At 39.9% G+C, this 22020-nt stretch overlaps 1 protein-coding gene across 1 annotated transcript; it reads left to right on the forward strand.

Moving 5' to 3' along the window:
* The first annotated feature begins 209 nt into the window (after positions 1-209).
* Positions 210-7097, forward strand: atp5f1d (ATP synthase F1 subunit delta). The gene is made up of 5 exons (XM_005795589.2): positions 210-432; positions 1161-1314; positions 2324-2412; positions 6745-6874; positions 6966-7097. Exons 1-4 carry the CDS (start codon positions 316-318, stop codon positions 6865-6867), a joined length of 483 nt encoding a protein of 160 aa, XP_005795646.1. The 5' UTR covers positions 210-315; the 3' UTR covers positions 6868-6874; positions 6966-7097.
* The last annotated feature ends 14923 nt before the right edge of the window (positions 7098-22020 follow it).

Consider the following 22020-nt stretch of genomic DNA (forward strand, 5'->3'; position numbering starts at 1 on the left):
TATTATTTTTAGAAACAACAACACTAATACTTTAGCTCAGGAAGAGTTCAGAAATCAATATTTTGTGCATTAACCATGAGGTTTCCAGTGGAGTTCAGTGCAGTGGGCTCTTAATTTTTTCCAGAGCTGCATATTGTTTTTTGAGGAATTCAAGAAACTGCACTACCCAACGTCCTTTGCGTCTTTGCGCGAGCACAAAGCCTTATGGGTAACCCCCAACGTCCTTGTCCTTGCGCACATCGACTGCCTTCACGCTCGGGCCGGGGATTTTTTTTGTCATTCACCTGTACTTGAATAGAATAAAAACTTTCAAACATGATGGCTGCCAGGTTTCTCCGCCGGGCTCTCCCTGCGTTGAGGCAAGCTCGCTCCTACGCTGAAGCCGCCTCCGGTGCCCCGCAAATGTCCTTCACTTTCGCCTCTCCGACGCAGGTATTGGTTGTAGATGTTAGCTAGGCTCAAGGCCTAGCTTAGCCTGTCTGGTATTTACAGCACATTTTTGCAATTAAAACGCATTGTCACCGGCTGCTAACCTGCATATCCCTGGTGTTGTGCAGGTTTTTAGCAATTGGACACATTTTCTGCCATTGCATCAGATGTAGAATACGTCAAAAACGCGGCTTAGGTCAAAGTTAGCGTTGTGATGAGGTTAGCTTCGATAGCTAGCCTGGCTGTCATTCAGTGGCTTTAGCCAGTTCTGTGTCATTTGTCTTTAATCATTATCACTGAAGAACCCTTTCTATTAATTTAACCAACTTATTTTTTTACCTGTTTTTACAACAACAACAAAAATGTTGACCCGACCCTAAATACTTATCTTTGTCTAACTGATGTGATCAACCTTAACCAACAGAAAAATACCTTTTAAAAAAATAAAAGATGTTTTATGTCCAAGGTAACAAATTCACTCAGATGTCTCGTAGTTTATATTTACAATAAATATGCAGGGGGGTGGGTTAGGATCACAGATGTGAAATTGGTTTTCAGGACTAAGAAAATACAACCGTGCTGTTGATGAGAAACAGAGCTAGACATAAAAAATAAAAAAAAAATAGAGATCACAAATAATTAAAGGACTAGTAAATAATGCAATAATTGGGGGGGGAAAAAAACATCTGACAAAAATAAATGTTGTTTTATATGTGTGTTTTCTCTCCCAGGTGTTCTTCAGAGAGGCCAGTGTGAAACAGGTTGACGTCCCCACACTTACAGGTGCGTTCGGTATCCTCCCGGCTCACGTACCCACCCTGCAGGTGCTCAGGCCCGGTGTCGTCACTGTCTTTAATGATGACGGCTCCTCTGCCAAATACTTTGGTAAGACCTTACTCTGGTGCTATTACACAAGCACTTTTGCCTGTATCATAAACATGTACATCACACTGTGGCAAAATGTGGAATTTGATTACAATGTTAGGCACGTATTTAGTGATTTATATTTAAACCTCAAATATAACCAGTTTGAATTTAAATGAACAAATCAGCGTTGTTGTAAATGAATATTTTAGTAATCGAGTAATCTATTGAATATTCTTACGATTAATCGAGTAATGGGATTTTAAAAAAAGGATCAAATAAAATATTGGTAAATCTGGCATAACACCGGTGTTACTATCAGATATCAATATCAGTCCAATTTTTCATATTTGAGCCTCCCTAAAAGTTACTTTTTTGTAGTTTAGAAAACTAACCTGTAATAATAGTGGCTCACTTTCTAAATTAACAAGAATAAAAGTTATACAAAAATCTGAAATTATATTCAATTTAATAATAAAGAGCAGGCTCACAAATACGCTTATAAAAAATGTCTATGCTCCAGCTTTTAGTTTATGTATTCATCTTCAGTGAGTTTAATAGATGAATTCTCACCTTGCCCCATACCTGTCGAGCTTTGGGTTTGAGAATACGGGAAATGTCGTGGAGTGGTGGAGGGCAGGCGAGCGAGCGAACGAACGTAAGATGGGGGTGGAGAGGAGGAAATAGACCAGGGGACAGTCCGGGGGGTGGAGACGTCCGGTAGACGAACGTAAACGTCAAAAACGCATAACCAAAACAAATCCGTTAATTGCAATGACCTTGTCCTAGCATGGCATCTTACATTTACATTTCACTGTAAACTTTGATTTGTCTTTGTGCACCGAGTACTATGCTAATTGATTCATGGAAAAGCAAAGACTTTCGAGTAGGAGAAATGTGTAGGAATCCTGTTAAACTCTATTAGACCACATGTATTTGGGCATATACTGCTCTTTTTGCCTATCATGCACACATCTAGAATCACACATTTAGAAGTTCTTACTAAAAGACACTGTGTGTGTTTTTGCAGTGAGTAGCGGGTCAGTGACGGTCAACGCTGATTCTTCCGTGCAGCTGCTTGCTGAGGAGGCTGTTCCCCTGGACCAGCTGGACGTAGCAGTGAGTATAAACTCTGCTGTATTACTCACCTGTGCTGTAAGGTGTTAATTAAATTAATACACTAGATTAAAAACTATTTTCTCTGCTATTCTGGAATTCCACCTCAGTTTATTCCACTTTGCATAACTTGTAATGCCCATTACAGCACATTTCTCTACAGTTTTTCACTTAACATTTTGTATTTACGTCTGCGCTCAATAAATCTTTACGACTACGACATACTAGTTCACATCTCTTTTACAAGTTGCTTCTTGTCATAAAGGTAACTGGAAAAAGACACAAGTTTACAATTAGAGCTAAATGTTTAATGAGCATTTTGCAGTTGATTTTAGAAGCTCAGACACAAATATCGTCTGAACTTTTGTTGGATTTTCCAGGCAACATTTAGGTAATAGCAGTTTTCAAAATACCAATATAAATCAAGTAAAAACGTATGGTTTCAGTTTATCAAATTAATTTGCTAGATGTTTTACATAACAATTTAGGCATTCTTTTGGTGAGACAGTAAAGTTTACCAGAGTTAGAAGATTAATTAAATAAGAATAAGGAAGGCAGTTAGGAAAAATCACAATTTCTTCTGCACAACAACTGCATTTAAATGAACCAACCCCACCATGTTTTAGTATTCAAGCTAATTAGAAGCGGAATGTCCTCTGATTTCTTTTTGGGACATTGAGGGCGTACTCTAATATTATAAGCCATTCCTTTTTGTCCTTGATTAAAAACTACTACCTATATCAAGGAAGGTGCAGCACATTCTTACCAATGAATGTTTACATCTGATTGTTGAATTAAAACAAAGTTTAAGCTAGGGTTTATTGGGATTTTTTTTCTTATCCTCATAAGATAAGAAAAAAAATGTCAAATTACAAAATTTGACATTTTCTAATGTCAAATTTGCTGACATAAGAAAACTAATGCCGTTTGTGTGTAAACTGAATATTTGGTGCTTTTAAAGCTACAAAACTCACAAAATGCCATGAGGAGAGTTTGCTGTGTTGTTGTGCCATTGGTTACTCATTCACAATTGGCATCAATTCGGTCAGCTTTTTTCCCCCCCTTCACATCAATTAAGCTTTTCTCTTGAGCTCTTTGTAAAAGGTTATCTGTCCCTGCAGTCTCAGATCATGTGCATTCTGCTCTGAAAGAACGTCTCTGTCGGCTTAACAAAGTTTGAAACAGTGTGACTGGTGCTTCTGGTGCTGGGAGTAGCTCTGCAATACTCTGCTGTTCATGGCGTACACTGGGCTGGATGAAAAACGGCACCAAATGAAGTAGCGAAAGTTTAGCCCAAGCAGAAGAGGCGTTTGTGCTCTTTGAAAGACCCAGATCTTCAGACATGGCTTCATATTGTTTATGCCTCGCTAAAATCAGGAATTGATGGAAATTTGCTGCATCGCAGTCGAAGGTTCTGAGCTCGAGTAAAATCCAGTTTTGTTTATACGTTTGTAAAAATTAAAACAAATGCTAAATTGTGACTTATTTTACATGAACACATATTTTGAATTATGTCAAAGATTACCACAAGGAACAAATGAAGTCATTGATGTAAGGTCTAAAATCTGTCTTTAACATACTCTATGATTAAAACAAAATAGGCAAAATAACTGTATAGATGTGATGTTTCAATCTATACCCTGCTGTCACATTCCTTCCTTTCTAAACAGGCCCTGACATCAAGGCATTAATTCTTTACATGTACCATGTTACCATGATCTTTCAAGACTCTTACAGTATTATAACTTGGGAATATTTATTTTAATAGTATATATATATATATATATAGTATAGTAATAATTATGATATAATTGTTTTATTGAAAACTGCAAAGAATACCATAACAAAGCAATTTGTTTATTAAATGCATTAAAACTTAACTCTCAAACTTAACTTAACTCTGCGCAGCATCAACCACCAGCAACAAGGTTCCTGCCATCAAAACCGCTAAAATATAACAAATCACGGTTCCTATGGCATTAAACCTTTTTGAGTTGCAGATGAATTAAAGGAAATAATCTTCTTATTCCTTTTTTTCTGTTGGGTATAAACTACTACCTCCATCAAGAAACCTGCAGCACATTCAAAATCTGAACCAGCAAGTTAGACTTCAAACACAACTGGAAATGCGTATTGTCCAGAAAAGGAGTAATTGGAGCATGTCTAACGTATTTCAGCTATGATGTTGATGATGTGGGTGTTTTTTAAAAATAACTTTAGTCTGTTACGCTCCAAGCTTCAGAGAACAAAACGAATATGTTTTGTAAAACCAGAAAACGCCATCGGGGTCAGTCGGTCCATTTGACAAGGATGAAGATCTGACACAGGAAGTGGAACTCGTGAGCTTACATGGAGCAGCATTTAGTTATTTGTTTACTGTTACTAGCTGCATTTCCATTACAAATGTGGACAAACCTTTCATATTCCTGTAATGTCGAAAAACAGAATTTCTCAAATGCAGTGACTCCATGAAATAAGAAAGGCAATTAAAAACGCACGTGAATTAAGTTTGTCCAGCTGATAAGTCATTAAGAAAACATGCCGCGCCATCATCCTCCTACACCTACCTGTCATCTTCTTCGTTTTTTCCACCAGTACTAACATCTGGTTGTTTATCACAGGACTTGTGTGATGCGAAAAGTGTTTCTATTGCAGTTTTGCAAAATACACTAATGTCTGTACAACTGAGAAAGCACCTCAGCCTTGTGCAAAAACCTTTTATTGAAAAATCATAACTAAATATATTTTCATAAACATAACTCTTTATGAAAATAAAGCAAATTTATTTCCATAATTCCAGTTGGTGCAATTTTAAGGTCAATGGAAATGCAGCTACTGCCTTTCTGTTAGACTGTTTAAGCCGTAGGAACTGTGAGATGTTATATTTTAGCGGGTTGTAAAACCGAGAAGCTTGTTGCCATGCCTCTCCTTGGCACACTGGATTCATTCACACAAAGGGAACAATGTAAGTGATCCTGTTATTAAATGGAAAACCTGCTTAATAGCCCACATTGTGGTTAAGCCAGACATGTGTTAATGCTATTAGCATCACTTCAAACAACTCCTGTTTTTTTTTTTTTTTTTTTTTTTTTAATAAAGTTCTCATTTAAAATTTAATCAGTTGGTTTCCTCTGAGGGAGGTGTCTCTGACTGACTTTGGATTTTGACTTTCACAGATGACCAAATCTCTGTTTGATATTAATGTGATGGCGTGTGTCTGAGGACGAGACCCGCAGCACTGAGGTCGATGTCACAGTTTATCACTTCAAGCTGTCAAAGCCGCCAGCTTCCCTTTAAAGTATACGTCCAGTACGTTTAGTCGCAAACTCTACAAAGGAGGGGAGCTTTTATGTTTTACTCTTCTAAGTTGTTCTCTAAGCAATATCAATTGGCTTAATTTCCCTCTAACTCTAATTAGATTTTCCTATCCATCTGACCAATCTGGAGGTGAAGCTCAGCTTAAATGTTGGTCACAATAATGTTGGGCCGTGTTATCATCCACTCATCATAGAGTTGTCAGTCTCTCGCTCTGGGCAGTGTTACAGTCTGTCAGCTTGACTCTGTCGCAGTAAATGAGTTATTTTTTTTTTTCTTTCCTTCCTGGTTGTCTTTCACTCCATAGTAACAATGCACATGGGCCCACACTGTTAATAAGGCGGGAAAGGTCAGTCACTGTCGAGTTATAGCAGATGTGCCAAGTCCCTACTGGGAGACCTTTAACTTCCAGCTATGTTTGGCATTTCTCGTTTCTAATCGCGACTGTGACAAATGGAGCTTTCAGAGCAAAGAGACGGTGGGGATTTTCTCCACTCGTCTTTGTCCTCACTTTCCACTCTTGCTCGGTCTGGCTATTTCAACTTGGACATCCCCGTTGGGAGATGCACGCCAACAGTCTCGAAATGTTTGGAGTTGAAGTATTTTCCTGTTCTACACACAGATGGAAAAGGAGAAGAGAGTCTGGAAGAAAAATTTATTTCTGGACCGTATTTCTTGCACAGCTGTAAAAATGTTGAATCGTCCATCTATCCCTTCCTCCCTCCCTATAGTTTTTTTTTTTTTTTCAGTTTAAACTGTGTCTGTTGTTGAAACGTGCATTAAACTCTTGTTTTTGTACTTTTACTTGTATGGTAAAAACTGATAGAAAAAAGAGCACAAAGTCTGGGTTTGTAAAAAAAAAATCCTCCTTTGTTTTTTTAAGAAAAAAACAGACTCATAAAGCTGCACGATCTCTGAATTATTTTCCTACTTTGGATGCCTGTTCCAGATTGCAGAGCTTGAATTCACTTTTTTGTTTCATTGCTCCATCCCTTTTTTTTTTCTTCCATTCATTTTCAGGCAGCTAAGGCCAACCTTGAAAAAGCCCAGTCCGAATTGGCCGGTGCAGCTGATGAGGCAGTAAGGGCAGAAGTTCAGATCAGCATAGAAGCCAACGAGGCCATCGTCAAGGCTCTGGAGTAGACTTGCGGTACAACTTCTCAGCTCCTTTTATCAATTTTGAGTGAAAAAGCTGGACATTTGACGCATTATTGTGTTTTTGTTCTCCTTTTTGGTTTCAGAGAACTTGTTGCTTGGATGAAAATGTTCTGTCCTCTTGGGATTCCAGCTCAGACCTGTCAGTGTCCGGAAAATACCATTCTTTCTTTGTACAGTGAATGAAGTTAACAATAAATTTATTTGGAGTTACTTTGTGAAGTGTTTCCTAAATCTGTTATTTTGATGCTCAAAGTGTGCCGTTGTTTCAGATTAACCTCCATATCTGTTTATACAATTCAGTAACGTCATTTTATCAGAATCGCTTGCAGTTTTCCGTGCAGCAGCAATTACCACCACTTGATGGCAGCAGAGAGTAATTAACCTTATTTAAGCTGACCCATTTTTTGTTTGTCATGACAAATGAAACATCCCTCACTAAAGTTATGATGATGCCATTCCTAAATGTTGTCAGTAAACCCCCAAACTTGGGAATTTTCTAATTTCTTTGGTTCTGGGACCCGGTATCAACTGCTGTTGCTTTGTGACTTGCCATAAAGAGATGTGTGGGTTAGCATTGCTTGCAATCCTATGTCCCAAAAGATTGAGCTGGCAGTGCCCACTTCTGAGAGATAACGAAAAGCATCGGTGATGAGGATAGTAAAATGTCTCCACTGTCTGTTCTGTGGAAAACGGAGCCTCACGCTTGGTTTGCAACCACAGCGTCCAGCTCTCATTCACTCTGAGGCAGTGACCTCAATCACGTGCTGAATTGTTGTTCTCAGAACAAGAACCACAAGCCTTTCTAAAAACACAACACCCGCAGTAAGTGTAAGGTTGATTTTTTTTTTTTTTGTCATGTTATGCTCTCTAACAGAGCTCTGAGACCCTAATAGAAAAGTTGTATTTATGATTAGATTATAGTATACTTTGTATTCGGCAGTGCTTGATTTTAGTCAGGGGTGTGTTGGTCTATTACATAAAATCCAATTAAAACAAATTGAAGTTTGTAAGTTTGAGTGTAGAAAGCCTTGCTTTCCACACACCACTATGCTGTGTAATTGCTGCACATTCATTTGAAACCGTTCTCAGATTTAGGTTACATTTTTATTTTAAAGTCATCCATTTTAATCAGAAAAAGTGAGGCACAGATGGGAACCCAAGTGAGTAACGCAGTTGGATTAAAAAAAGCAGTGGTCGACACCTTTCACATCCTTCTCTCTGTTCTTCTTTCTAATCTGTCATCAAAACCTCGTTCCAACTGACAACATTTATAAAGAGTGCAGACTCATCCTCGTGCATCGGTTTTTCACAATGCACGGCACGTGGCATTTCAGAGAAAAACGGCTGTATATGTGGGAATCATCAATCCAGATTTATTTTGAGGCAAGGTGAAACCAAATAGTTTTGTCTTTTTTTCTTCTGATTTCTTCATCAAAAAGCGGCCTTGTGTTTTCCACAACAGTGACCGGCTCTGGTGTGTAAAACTCTGCTGGGTGTTTGTGGAAAATAAAGACTCTGAAATTGAGGAAGCTGTTTGTTTTTTTTTTTTAGGTTGTGGCGTTTCCAGTGCAGATTGCTTATGGATGTATTTTTAGTCAACAGGATAGATGTGAGGTGAGGGCACGGTGTGCTTTTTAAAATTTTTTCTTTTCTTTTTGTCTTCCTCAGACGCGCATCCAGATTAAGTGAATGTCTCATAAATGGGCTTTCAGACCTGAGTGTCTAAGTGCTGCATGGCAGCAAAAAGCATCCCGCTTTATAACTGCTGCACATTGATAATAGGGGATGAGTATTGAGTGAGAGCCCTTACTGGAGAGCCATTTCGAGTTGAGTAAGGGCCTGGGATAATAAGTCACCGTCTATACCCCATGTACTGTAATTAAAAGACTGTACCGTCTGCGCCCGGGAGTGAATAACATCATCCAGGCTATGACAGTCCACAGAGTCATCTTTGAGTGGTGCTCCATAACGAAGCGAGTCACAGCTTTGGGAAAGCGTAGCGTAGCACGTTTATTAAATAAACCATATGGGGAATACAGGAGACCAGCCCATGTGAGTCATTTTATTTACAATGATGTCACCTCAGAAACAGACATGAAAGAGATCAATTTTTTTTTTTTTTTTTTTGCCCTTCAGTTTAAAGAAATGTGTTTTGAAAAGTGGTTCGTGCTAATTAAAAACGGTATTGTAGCGTTTAATTAAATGTGCCACTTGGGATGCTTTCAGTGGAAAATGGCAGTATCAAATAATGACGTGAAAAACTCGGTTATAAAAAGGTTTTAAATCTACTGCTCCTGGTATAAGAAGGTGACAGTGCATACATATATGAAGACTTCCTGGAGCAACTCCTCAGCTGCTCTTGAAGTTCTTTAGAGTAACCTGATGCATTCCTTTTGAGATCTTTCACCTACTTTGTGACGCGAGACATGCTCAGTATATGTAACTGCTTAGTGAGACATGGCAATTGCTATTGAAACTATCAGAAAATGTGGATAAATACAGTTACACAGTGTTGTTACTTTTTTCAAATAGTGACAGCTCGATTTGAGTATTTTTTTTCCCTCAGTAAATGATTTTTGTAACACAATTCTGATGCATGTGTATCGCTACACCACTGTGAATACAAATGTGTAGCCCTCTGTTAAGCAATGTCTCTGTAATCCAGTTCATAACAACTGACTGTAAAAAACAAACAAAAAAAGTGAAGCAATACCTTTGACAACTAACAGTGGGATTGACATTTGGCTTTGATCAACAGTTTTCAGTTCTCTGATGGACATGGCATCCTCTGAAGCAGAGAACAAAGACAATCACATAAAGCATTGAAACCAGCATGGCTGAGCTTTCTGCAGGGATGCAGAGGGCAATAAAATTAATCACAAAGCCGATAGAACTGAGGCATAAGATTTTCTTTATATGTGGGTAAAGGCTGGAATATGACACATTCTCGTTATGAGGCAGTGTAACATTTTCCTGTGTCTCTTTGGGGCGTTTTTATGCAGGCTTTAGTCACCAGCTTGTATGGATCTGAGGCAAGCAGACCAACTTTAACCTCCCCAGCCTTGAAATGCAGATCAGAGTCTCTGAGTGGACGCTCGAACCAAAAATCCTCTTCACCGCTTTTACATCAGTGCTCTCATTCTGCTCACGAACACCGTTGGACACGCTTCATGCACACTCACGTTGACATTTCACACTTGGTGTTAATGATAATTCAAGCAGCTGACAGCAGTTGGCGACACGTGGATTTATCAGTCACAATCGGGACAAATAAAATAGTGTAATGATTGAATAGAAGGGTGGCGGGGTAAAAAAAAAATAAAATGAGAGAGGGACAGATGACGCATTAACTGGCATGCTGTGACTCGTAAAAAAGTGCTACATGCGCATACCATAAAAATAAAAAAAAAAGATTTGAATTTCTATTTACTTGAAGTCAATGTAATGTTTTTATGGGATGTATGAGCAGGAAACAGAACAATGGACCGGTGCATCTGTTTTTCTGGCTCGTCCTGTTTGGAGGCTGCACTCTGTAAACATCAATGCAGTCTTGGCGCCCTAGATAATATCTGCATTACACTTTTACAGAAAGAAATCTAGTGTCTTGCAAAGGTATATAGTTTAAAATAAGGTGCTAAATTATAAGACAGTTTAAGGTAAACAGATGCAGAAATATGCATTCAAATCAGTCTATTTGTATCTTATACAGCCATTTTACAATGCAGTATAACTTGGTTCATAATTCATAAGGGTAAAATATTATCTAAGGAAGGCCAACTGAGAACATTGAGTTACAGGCAGCTGTAATTGTAGGTAATTCATAAATGGAGAGCAGAAGGGAAAAATAGCAGGTGGAGAAAACGGGGTATGTCCTCCAGCAGCGTCAGCCTATAGCAGCATCGCTAAGAATAAGTGGATCCACTCTAACTATAAGCTTTAACAAAAAGTTTGGTCTTACATGTAGACAGGGTGTCTGTCTTATTAACTAAAACCGGGAACTGTTTCCACAGGAGAGGAGGCTGCTAACTAAAAGATCTGCATCCCGTTCTACGTTACAAACTGTAGGGACCGCCAGTGAGTGCTCTGTTCAGCCAGTGGGTTTTCTATTGGGCACATATGGAAAAATTACATCAATAATTTGTGACGGCGCTTAATTACCAAGAGTTTCAAATTTAAGAAGGAGGATTTTAAGCTCTAGTTTGAATTCAACGTCTAGCCAGTGACAAAATGTGATTTATCTACAATCTTTTTCTTATTCTCACTAATACTCTCACCGGTATTCGTACCCATTGATCTTTTCCGCATCAAGTTGGAACCAAAAACCTTATTGTAGTTTATTGTCATTTTGTGTGGTAGACAAATGTTAGATAAATGACAAATGGTTTTCAAAAACACTTTACAAATATCTAAAAAAAAAAAAAAAAAAGTGACATGTATTTTTCAATTCCCTCTATCACAGTGCCCCTAAATAAAATCCAGTGCAATTGATTGATTTGAGATCTACTTATACTATCCCAACCTTGACACGTGGGTGTGGCAGCATCTGTTAGAAGTAGCAAAATACTTGAGACTGGACCAGAGGTTTCCGCAAAATAGCAACCATAAACATAGTCTGTGCTACAACGGAATGCTTTAGATCAAATTTAGTTCAATCACGGTCATATGTTTGAATGAACCAGTTAATGCTCAGATTGAAATCTAGCTACAAACTGAAGACGAGACCTATGCAAAACAAATGTTCACACACAGCTCCCATCCAATTTGAATAAATTTGGAGAAGAATTGGCAAAAGGAGTTGGAGTTTGTGGATCCGATAGATTCTCTAGACATGAAGTAGAAAAAAGTGAATGGTGGTTCTAACACATAAAACCCACATAAAATGCAAAATGTTTGCCGTAACCTTACAAAACGTGAATAAAAAATGGTTGTGAATAAGTTTTGCAAAGGACTGTGTATTCCCATAGCAGGTGGCAAGCTACGGGATATTAGGAGTGCCTGATGTATGAAGGCAAATAAGAGACCTGAGAGAGGAATGAAGAGGAAATTAAAGGTCTGGAAAATTTAAATGCTCTCACCAATGAGCCGGTTATGACTTTGAGGACTGCAATTTTCCACAAGCCGGAGTGTTCCAAAATTACACATAGGATCCGTCGTGCATAATTATCTGCCTTCGAAATTTTATTATACCGTAGATGTCAGTGTGGTTCAGCTGCATAAACACATTCCTCGGATGGCTTTCTTATGCGCAGAAATTCTTTCACCTGTGAGAAACGGTCAAGCGAGTCCAAGTTTGCATGAAAGGCGGTTTTAGAGAGAAACAGAGGCATCCAGGGAGCGGAGCTGATTGAAGTGCTGACCTTTTGGTGGGACCGTGCAAAGAGGGGGCCTGCAGACTCTCAGTCAGCTGTCAGATACTGCATCCAGCCTGGTAGTGGGAGTAGGGGCCCTGACACCAGCCTCCCACCACTCTGCCCTGCTTGTGTCATCCATCTCTGCATTCTTCCAGCCTTCCATTCCACATTAACACCCACCCATCCACCTGCCAGAGACGAAGAGCCAGGCAGCGCCGCAAAAACACTCAGCCAGACACAAACATCCACACACAAAACAAAAACAGATTTTAACCTGTGCCAGCTAGGTAACATTTCTCTACAAATAGCAGTGTGGGCATTTGGGAGAAAAATCGCAAAGCCGCAAACAGCCTGCTGTAGGGGTGAGATAATCAGCTTTGTGGTAGCAGCAAATGGCCCCCTGAGTGGCAAGGCAGGTAATCACTGCACTGAGTGCTTCTGTGGGAGAGGAGGAAAGTGCTTTTTTCCGTCCTTTCCATGCGAGTGTCTGGGCATATTCGCTCCGAAAATGAGCAGCCGACTCAAACGCGCACAGTTATAAAAGAACTCCAAATGGGTAGCCGGTTGCAAGCGCTGTAGCACATAAGCTGTCAGCTGTACAAGAAAAAGAGTCTTTTTAAAAACTGTGTGTATATATATATATACATATATATATATATCCTCAGAATACATTTGTTTAACCATGAAACAGAAAATAATAGTAAAAGAAGAGAAACTTCAGGCAAATCCCTGTCCCCCAAAAGCAACCCAGGTTGAGTAGGCTTACATGGAAGGTTGAAGCCACACATCTGCTTGAATCGACATCAGAGTTTTTTTTCCACATCCTTAATGTGTTTCTCATTAAGCGGTCCCTTGATAAACTCAACTGGGTTACTCATTACTGATAAACAACACACACTTTTTAATTCCTTTTACTGCTAATTTAAGACTCCTATTAGGAAGCAGGAGATGTTTTACACACAGCTTCGGAACAGCGAGAGTAAACGGCTCAATCGCTCTCAAAGAAATACAATACAAATCCAACACGTCGTTTGCTTAAGAAAAAATCACTTCAGCAAAAAGTGATGAGGGTTTTGCCTTTATAGCTGAATCCAACATTTACTCTGTAGCATTGTCCCGTACAGTCAGCCTGACCTTGTGTAGACTTTACTCCCAGAAGCTGGCTTGTTCTTGTCATGAAAGAGTCACACAACAACAGGTAAGGAGAACTTTAGTCAAATGAGTGACCAGGAGTGCCAGTGTAATTCTGGGGGAGCTGTGTGTTTAGCAAAAACCCGTGGACAGAATAAATATCGGTTGCACACTCAAAAGAATCTGGTCGTGGTGGAAGAGGAAGAGAAAACAGTTAATTGTTGAAAAGTCTAGTTTAAAGTAAGCCACAAACTACGGAGCCCAGGTGACATGAAGATTTGTTTTTCTTTCGTGTGATGTTGCAAATACATTGCGCTCTCACGCAATAAATATCACATTCCCAATAAGTTAGCAAACACATCCTGGTCTAATTGGAGGTGAATAGTTTTGCTTGGGACATTTAATTTGCATTCTTGCATGTATTAAATCTGTCCATGGCAAGTTGGGCCGATGCCAAGTTACCTCTGGCCAAGATGGTTCCTGATAATGAGCATTGACGTTCCAGCTCGACGTCCTGCAGCGGTGTGTATCTGCAGGGTGGAACCTATCATCAGCGTACAGTATGTACAGTGCCAATTTAGGAAGTGTGAATATTTGTGTCAGGTCCATAAGGTGAGGATGGAGAGCTCTTTGAATCTGTGTCAAAGGTCGAGCGACGCACTTATAGGATATTGGTTCTGTTCAAGGAAATGAGAAGGGAGAAGCTTGGCCTTTTGTGACCTCAGCAACACTATTCACAGATCTATATTTAGTTATGAGGCCAACGAAGAGGCACTTTCAGGCTATATGTTTCTCATTATTTGTCCTAAGTCATCAACAAAGCAGAAAGCACATGCGGTAGTGCATTTCACAGGGTATCATTGTAGCCACTTCTGTGCAGAAAGATTAATAATATACAGAAATAATTTTATAATACTGTTGTACATCTCAATAAATTACAATATCATTGGAAATATTTGTGCAGTATATCGCAGGTCTTAATTTTGATGTTTATGGCTAACACATTATTAAATCTCTAATCTCTGTTTTTGAGAAAATTGCAATATGATATAAGATCAACAACAAAGGGATTTTGTCCTGGTCTACATAGTCAAGGATAAGACTGATGATCCTACAGAAGATAGTCTGCGTAATCCTTCAAAAAGACTGTAAGTGTGTCATACATTTTTCAAAGGATCAAGATTTATGTGTGCATAAGCAATTTGTTGTTGATTTTAACATTTCAGTCACAGCAGTGAAATCTTCCAGTTTTTATTAGCTGTTCACCATAGTCATCTAAATTAACTCTTTAAAAATATCACTCTAGGTGAGGAATCAGTTTCAACGTAATTTTCTCGAGGCTATTTCCGCCCCTTTTCCTAACACGCTTTTCCTTCCTCTCAACTTTCCATCAGTTTGCATCACTTTGTGAACAGCTGGATTCTTTACTGTGACCTTTTTTGTCTCCTCCATATTGGTAGCAAATATTTGAACTCCTCTCCTTGGTATTGTGTAAAACTACAAATTTGAGAAAAAACTAAGCTTCAAAATGAACATAAAACAATTTTTTTCTCTCTGTGTGCGATCAATATATTTTATTTATACATTTCCCTTATTGAACTGAATCGCTGCAAAAATTGAACATATGCGGCTGTGCACGTGACGGACTATAAAATCAGGTAGATTGTCCACAAGATGACAGAGACGGTTGACTTTGACAACTTTTACGTAGATCAAGATGAACCTGAAGAAAATTCCCATACATGATTGGCGGCCCTATTGCCACACGGTGACTGATTGCCAACACACAGGAGGAACATTTGCCACGTGTGTCGCGGATTATGTAAGTGTCACAATGCAGCCCCCCTGCAGGAAGGTGGTCGAGTGCTCGTGAAGCAAAGCAAACGCAACCAGATAAATACGAGCGATCCCAGTGCAGACGACGCTTGGCTCTGTCCAAACAAGGCTAACATCTGTTTGCTCTGGATAAGCCAACCCTGCAGTGAACGTAGTTTTCCTCTCTCCCCCCGTTCTTCTCAGGTCACATCCCTCAGTCCCATGTGATTTTTCCATCAGGCCCTGAGTGTTTTGTTTTTTTTCCCCTGCCTCCTGGGGCAGGTTCACGCGCCTTTTCCTACAGTCTGCCTTCAGCTGATCTGCTCCCCTTCCTTTTTTCCAAAACACATACTGAATGTGCCTGGGCACGAGATGACACATTCACGCATGAGTGCGAATGAGCACACACCCACTGTGCAGAAGCAGTCTCTTATTTGTCCCTTTCTAATTGCACGCTTAGCGCAGGTGACGGCCCTATGGTGCGTTCTGTTGTACTCATGCGTGCGCCCAGTCATGCCAAAGAAAAGGGGAACTGAAGCAGCGCGTAAATAACTCCAGAGCAGCACCTCCGGACTCTCTTCCTTCCTCTTGTGTCGAAACTTCTGCATCATTCAGTGTCTTCTGCCACCTGGACTCTTTTGAAACTTTTCAACTGACTGATAAATCCCTTCAATTCGTTTTTTTTTTTTTTTTTTTTTTTGCAGATTGTGCAAATTGTAAATATAGAAACAAATTTCAGAGAAAACTTTCAGAATTTTCTTCTTTTGGCGAAGGACTTTCCAGACGTGCTCGCATAAGTCACAGTTTTGCAGAAGCAGAGCGTGCAACAAGTTGAATGCTTTGCACTGTGACTTGCAAATGTGACACCCCTTTTGACCTTTGCCTTTCCAGTTAATCCTTTTTGTGCCGGCTGACGTTTGTTGCTGCGCCCAGTGTGACTGAAAACTCTCCGAGGCTTCATGGTCACAAGCCTCTTTGGTGGAGCAGCGTTGGAAAATATGCCAATAAGCTAGTTTCCACTCAGGACGCCCAAAGCTGGCAGAAATAGCTTTTTGCCTCTGGCCTGGATTCCTCTGCTGATGTCCCTGAGTTGCTTGTGATGGATATAATTAGAGGGGAAAGTCACTAATGAGATGAAAACTGTAACTTGAAAAAGCCTAAAAAAAAAGAAATCCTGTGATCAAGATTATTTTTACACCTTTGCAACTGATCATATAGAAATATTTGATGTTATGAAAAGTAAATGTTTTCAGAAATGTTCAAACTACTATTGAGGGTGGAATTTTTTTCTAATACTTTTAAAATATTTCTCACATTTCTCTTGCAAATGAGGAAATAGTCAAGTGGATTCCAACTGTCCCCCTGCTGTGTTCCTCTTTCAGCTCCACCTTCCTCCACCGTCTCATTGCGTGAACCCTGCAGAGTGTCCCTCTTGGATTTTCCGGGGTCTCATCACCGACTGAGGCTTAAATAATCCTGTGAATGTGAATGTGAATTGTGTGCAGTGTAAATTACTCCACAGAAATCCATCGCTCATTTGCGGCCTCCAACTTACCAACCGCCTTGCAGAAGCATTCAGATCGCTTCAACATTTTTCATTTTCATGGATTTTCAATGGGAAATTGTGAAGTGGAAGGAAATGATACGTGGTTTTCATAGTATCAGTTTTGAAAATCTAGTGATTTATCAATTTTTGTCCGAAATAGGACAGATTTGTTATGAGTGTGTCTGTGAAAATCAATTTTTTTGCATTGGATTTTTAGTCTGGACTTTGACTGGGGCATTCTAACTCATGGATATGCTCCACTTTGGTGTGCAAACAGGACACCCTTAAGAGTTTAATAAAGGCCAGATAGGAGGAATCATATAAAATCCCAATATACTAAACTGAGACACAGTGGTTTGCAGCATGACAAAATGTAAAAAACAAATCACCGGCCATAACTGCTTTTTTAAAGCGCTTTATATGGCAGTGTGCTGCTGCACTGCAGCGTATGGTGTCTGTAACAAAAAGCCGTTATCGGATGTTTCACATCATTTCAACCCTGGTCAGAAATGCTCTGAATGCAGCTACTGACAGTTCTCTCAAGTAGAGCGTTGCCAAAAAAATCTGTTCCAATACTCCAAATGGCAAGCCAAAGTTTTACTGTAAACACCTCTGAAAAGGTCACATTTCAGAGTAGGCTCACTTCTGCATATGGTAACTATGTGTAAATGTGTAGGTATGTGTCATTCAGACAAGCAGACGGCTTGTCTGAGACAAAGCATGATATGACTTGATCTGAAAGACAGATTTATCTTAATATTGTATATTTTTATTTATGTTTTATATTCTCAGTCATCAAAAAAAATTCAATAACTTTCATTTATTGATTTATTTACTCTCGTCTGCCTCCTTTTGCTGACTTTGCCTTCAGAATTGCTTTATTTCTTCATAGTCCCAACAATGTGGAACAAACAAAGGTTGTTACATTTTAACTTCTGTTGCCTTTCTTTAAATACAAACCAGTCTGCCCATTTGCTTCTAACCCCAGGCATCCACACAACTATCCCCCACTGGATATGCTCCCTTTTCTCTGATAATTCTCTACAAATTAGAGAGAAGATTATGTCTGAAAATCCTAGTTGATCACCAGCTTCTGAAATACTCAGATCAGCCCGTTTGGCATTAACAGTCAAGTTACGTTCAAAGTCACTTAAACTCGTTTTGTTGCTCACAGTGTTTGAACTTTGTCAAGTAACATATTCACCATGAAAGATAAACCTAAATGCATTGAATTGTTGATTATGTGTGCTAATAAGATATTGGACTAAATAAAGTAGCCAGTCAGTTTATTTCTTAGTTAAAATGACAATTTACTAAGTTACATATCCATCATTAAATAACATTTACGTAGATTAAATAAGCTGCATTTCATGCTGGTCACTTGCTCATTTGATAGTAGTTCAAATGATGATAGTAGTTCAAATGATGAATTTAACACTAGTATCGTACTGATTGTTCCTTCCATTTTCATACAGGTTTACAATGGTAAAACTGGAACAAACCAACAGAGTAAATGTTAGTTCTTTCAGTGGGGAAATGTGATCAGCCAGAGGTCAAAGTCATAATGTCATCTGACAAAAGATCATAAAAATATTGATTACCTTCGAAAACTGAAGTGGCCGTGGCTTTTAATTATTATTCCCAACTTTGATTTGAATGCCTGAGCATGTCAAGCGGAAACATCCCACAGTGCTATTCATAAACTGTGTTGACTACCAGATATTTTACACCCACGGAGAGCAGAAGCCCAAATTAACCTGACCTGCCTGTAATATTGCTGCATATTTAGCTATAACACACTGTGTTCCAGTCAATTCCTGCCTCCGCTCCCATTTGTAGTCTCAATTTACCCTTTAAACTGGCACTGAACTTGGCACATCACAGCCAGCCCACCATGCAATGTGTCTGATTATGTAAAATTCTCCTCCATGTTCTTGCTATTGTGTGACAAACACTAGCGGAGGCCCGATAAACACATCCTTTACAAGCAGTCAACACCAGACACGTCATCTGGCGTGGCAGAAATAGACACAACTGACTAATTAACTGTGAACTCATTTTTGGCTCCCTGGCTATATCAAGTAACGTTGAGAAGAAAGAGTAGACATGGCTAAACATAGATAAGTCCAAAGTCTGGTTGGAGAAAGAGAGGTTAGTAGATTAGCTTTCGCTCCTGGTATATTGATGGAACCCATTAGCGTTTTAACACACACGAGTCGATGAGCTCGTAACCCTAACCCAAATCAACAACTGATACAAACGCAGTCATGTTCAAAACAGGGTTATTTGGCACACTCAATCTTACACATTGTTTATCACTCAAGCGAACAAGCATGCATGCATGTGCTTACACCAATGGATAAGTTATAATTAATCTAGAATGTATGTTTTTTTTTATGATAAAATCAGAAAGTGTGGAGACAACCCATACATATGCAAGAGAACTTGGGAAACACGACACAGAAAGAAAGCTCAGCCAAAATCTGAGACAACAACTTTCTTCCTGAAATGTACGCATGGCTCTGACATGCGTACATTTCAGAGACATGCGTACATGTCTCATGTCGGGCAGCACGTTTGCCTCCAACGTGCTGCCCGACGTTTGCCTCCAGGCCTTCCTGAGACTCTGAAACTGCTTTAGCTCAAAAAGCAAGAGAAAGTAGTAGCTCGAAAAAGTTGTAGTAGAATAACGCAGAGAAAACACCAATGTTGGTTAATACTTGAAGATAAACATACAGTACCTGTGAAAAGTATCCAGACCATTGGATGTTTTATCCTTTGGTTGCTTTTACAAATTAATCATGATCAACAAAATTTGGCTTTTTTTTTTTTTTTGACAAAAAAAATATTTACAGAAAAACTTCATTATCAAAGTGAGAATGGATTCCTACAAAACAATCACAATTGAATGTAAATATATTATATATGATGATGCTTATCCACCGATATACAAGTCACTTGTATTAATTTACACATAAAGGGTGGAGGCAATCGGTGGACAAGATTTTATTTAGGGTTGTCAGAACAAAGGTGGTTGAGAATGTATGCACTCTTATAAGATATTTAGCAAATGGAAATGGGATTCCCCCCGGCTTCCTTTTGACTATTATGCATTGCTTTATGTTTCACACAAAATATACTGAAATTTGTTGTTGTAACTGCAATATTTTCTTTTTAATTCTGGGATTATGACTATTTTGGCAAGTCACTATTGGTAATTAGAGCTATTAATAATATGTAGATGTTTTTCTGTGTGTTAAAGCTGCAATGAATTGCTTGATATTATCTTGCTGTTTGTAGCTGTTTTCCAGTTTAGCTATTTTAGGCTAGGATCCACTAAGTGGGCATTTCAGCTGAAACAGCACAGGAAATGCTGCTTTCGTCATGTATTAGATTAAAGTGAAGCCTTCGCTTTGATCATCAGCTACACAACATCACAGGTCAGTGCAGCCTTTCCACTGTGAGTCACTTTGGCTTCCCCTGTCATCCACCCATACACAGTAAATATTTAACTCCGCGTCATTGGTGGCGTTCTCGGTTCAAGATTCTGCAGCATTTCATTGATTTCAGCGACAACACGAGATTTTTATTGAAGTGGTAGAAAAGTGGCAGGCAGCAGAAGGCTGGGTTCACATGTATGAAACTGTCAGCATTTTCATAGCATTTTATTTATTTATTTATTTATTATTTTAGAAGGGAATCCTGGAAGGCTTCCCTGATTTGGACTGCTATGAAAGCAACTATGTCTGCCAAAGTGCAATGAACCCAAAGTCCAGTGAACTCTCTCTTTTATGGAATTACTGCTGTTATCGTAACAGAACCACGGAGAGCGATGGCAGTGAGGGGAAGACTAATGGGCAGGGGGAAGTGGTGGGTGGGACAGAAGGTTGGAAAGTTTAGGGGAAGAGAGGGAGAGACGCAGAAAAGATAAGAGGAAAAGGGGGCGGCGGAGTCAGAGGGTTACAGAAATGGATGACGTTGTCAGTGGGGACGGAGGGCTATTTGCGGTAGGTGAAAGGGGGAGACAGGGTGGAGAGGGCTGCTGTATACTCCTCTTGGTTGACGTCACAAATGAGATCAGCTCAGCACGACCTGACGCCTCGATCATGTGACCTGGAGTGACCTTCGCAATCCACGATTAAATTACTCTGTGTCAGCTGTAGAGCGAAGACCTGCTACAGGCTTAAGGCCTGGTCCAAACAACGGGGGGAAATACAGAAAGCAAAGCAAAGACCCGAAGAGACCTTTTCCTCAAAAAGAAAAAAAGAAAAAAGTGAGGTACCAAAGCAGAAAAGTGAGAACTAATTAGAAAGAGCACAAGTTCAAGGGTGGAGAACAGAGAGACAACAGGAGACGGACAGAGCAGAGGCGCACCAGCCAAGATTGAATTAGCCTCCAGCTTTGGCTACCCCTAAGCCTGGGACGGAGGAGGATTAGTGGGCTAGGATTCGGGAGAGAGAGTGAGTGTGTGTGTATGTGTGGGAGTGTGTGGAAGTTTTCAACTGTGTGGGTGGGGAGCAGGGCGATTTGGCAAGTTCTGAACTTGCTTGCACTAACAAAGGAAATGCCTGCATCTGGTATTCATCACCAGTGTGTACTGTACAAATACACAAACACACACACACGCGCGCGCGCGCGCGCACGTACACGCTTGCATACATTCATAGCTATTATCTGCTATCAGTTGTTTCTCGCTGCTTAACTTCTGGGAGTAGTGGTGCTCATAAAACAGAGCTGGTGAGCTGAATTGGTGTCCCCCTCATTTCACGTTGACCTCCAAGAGCGGAACATTTACAACTAATGCCGCTTGGTGAATGGGCAGAGCCACTGCGAAAGTCCATATCTTTTGTTTTACCAGAAGAAATACGCAAGAAGTCCATTCTGTGTTGCCAAAACCACCTACCCAGACACCCACACTTCCTGCCCTGAGTCTCTCTCTCTCCTCCTCCTCCCTCTTTTACTCCTGTTCTCTCCCGTCTATCTCTCTACTTTGTTCTGCTCTGTTCTATTTTCTCCTCTCCGCGCTGACACCTAACCTTTGTCGGACCACGGATCCCTCCAGCTCCGAGCCGTGGGCAGCCAAACAGACAAATAAACAAACACGCAGAGCTGACACCCTCCCAGCTTGGTCGAGTTTCACAGCTAAAAAGGTTCTTATCGTGGACGGCTTGTGTCCTGTGGGTGGATTTCATTAGCTCAGTTAACACATTCGGTCCAGTTCCCGGCTGTCCTATTGTGGGCCTTTTTAGTGAGAGCAGACCGGCTCTGTAAAAAGCAGCAATTATCAGGTTGATT

The sequence above is a fragment of the Xiphophorus maculatus genome, chromosome 9 (genome assembly GCF_002775205.1).
Source record: "Xiphophorus maculatus strain JP 163 A chromosome 9, X_maculatus-5.0-male, whole genome shotgun sequence".
In the NCBI taxonomy this organism is placed as follows: Eukaryota; Metazoa; Chordata; class Actinopteri; order Cyprinodontiformes; family Poeciliidae; genus Xiphophorus; species Xiphophorus maculatus.

What these genes read in the sequence shown, in the direction of transcription:
- atp5f1d (XM_005795589.2), top strand. Translation starts at nt 316, where the DNA reads ATGATGGCTGCCAGGTTTCTCCGCCGGGCTCTCCCTGCGTTGAGGCAA. An exon ending in CTTTCGCCTCTCCGACGCAG is followed by an intron (nt 433 to 1,160) that starts GTATTGGTTGTA and finishes TTTCTCTCCCAG; the next exon opens with GTGTTCTTCAGAGAGGCCAG. An exon ending in CTCCTCTGCCAAATACTTTG is followed by an intron (nt 1,315 to 2,323) that starts GTAAGACCTTAC and finishes GTGTTTTTGCAG; the next exon opens with TGAGTAGCGGGTCAGTGACG.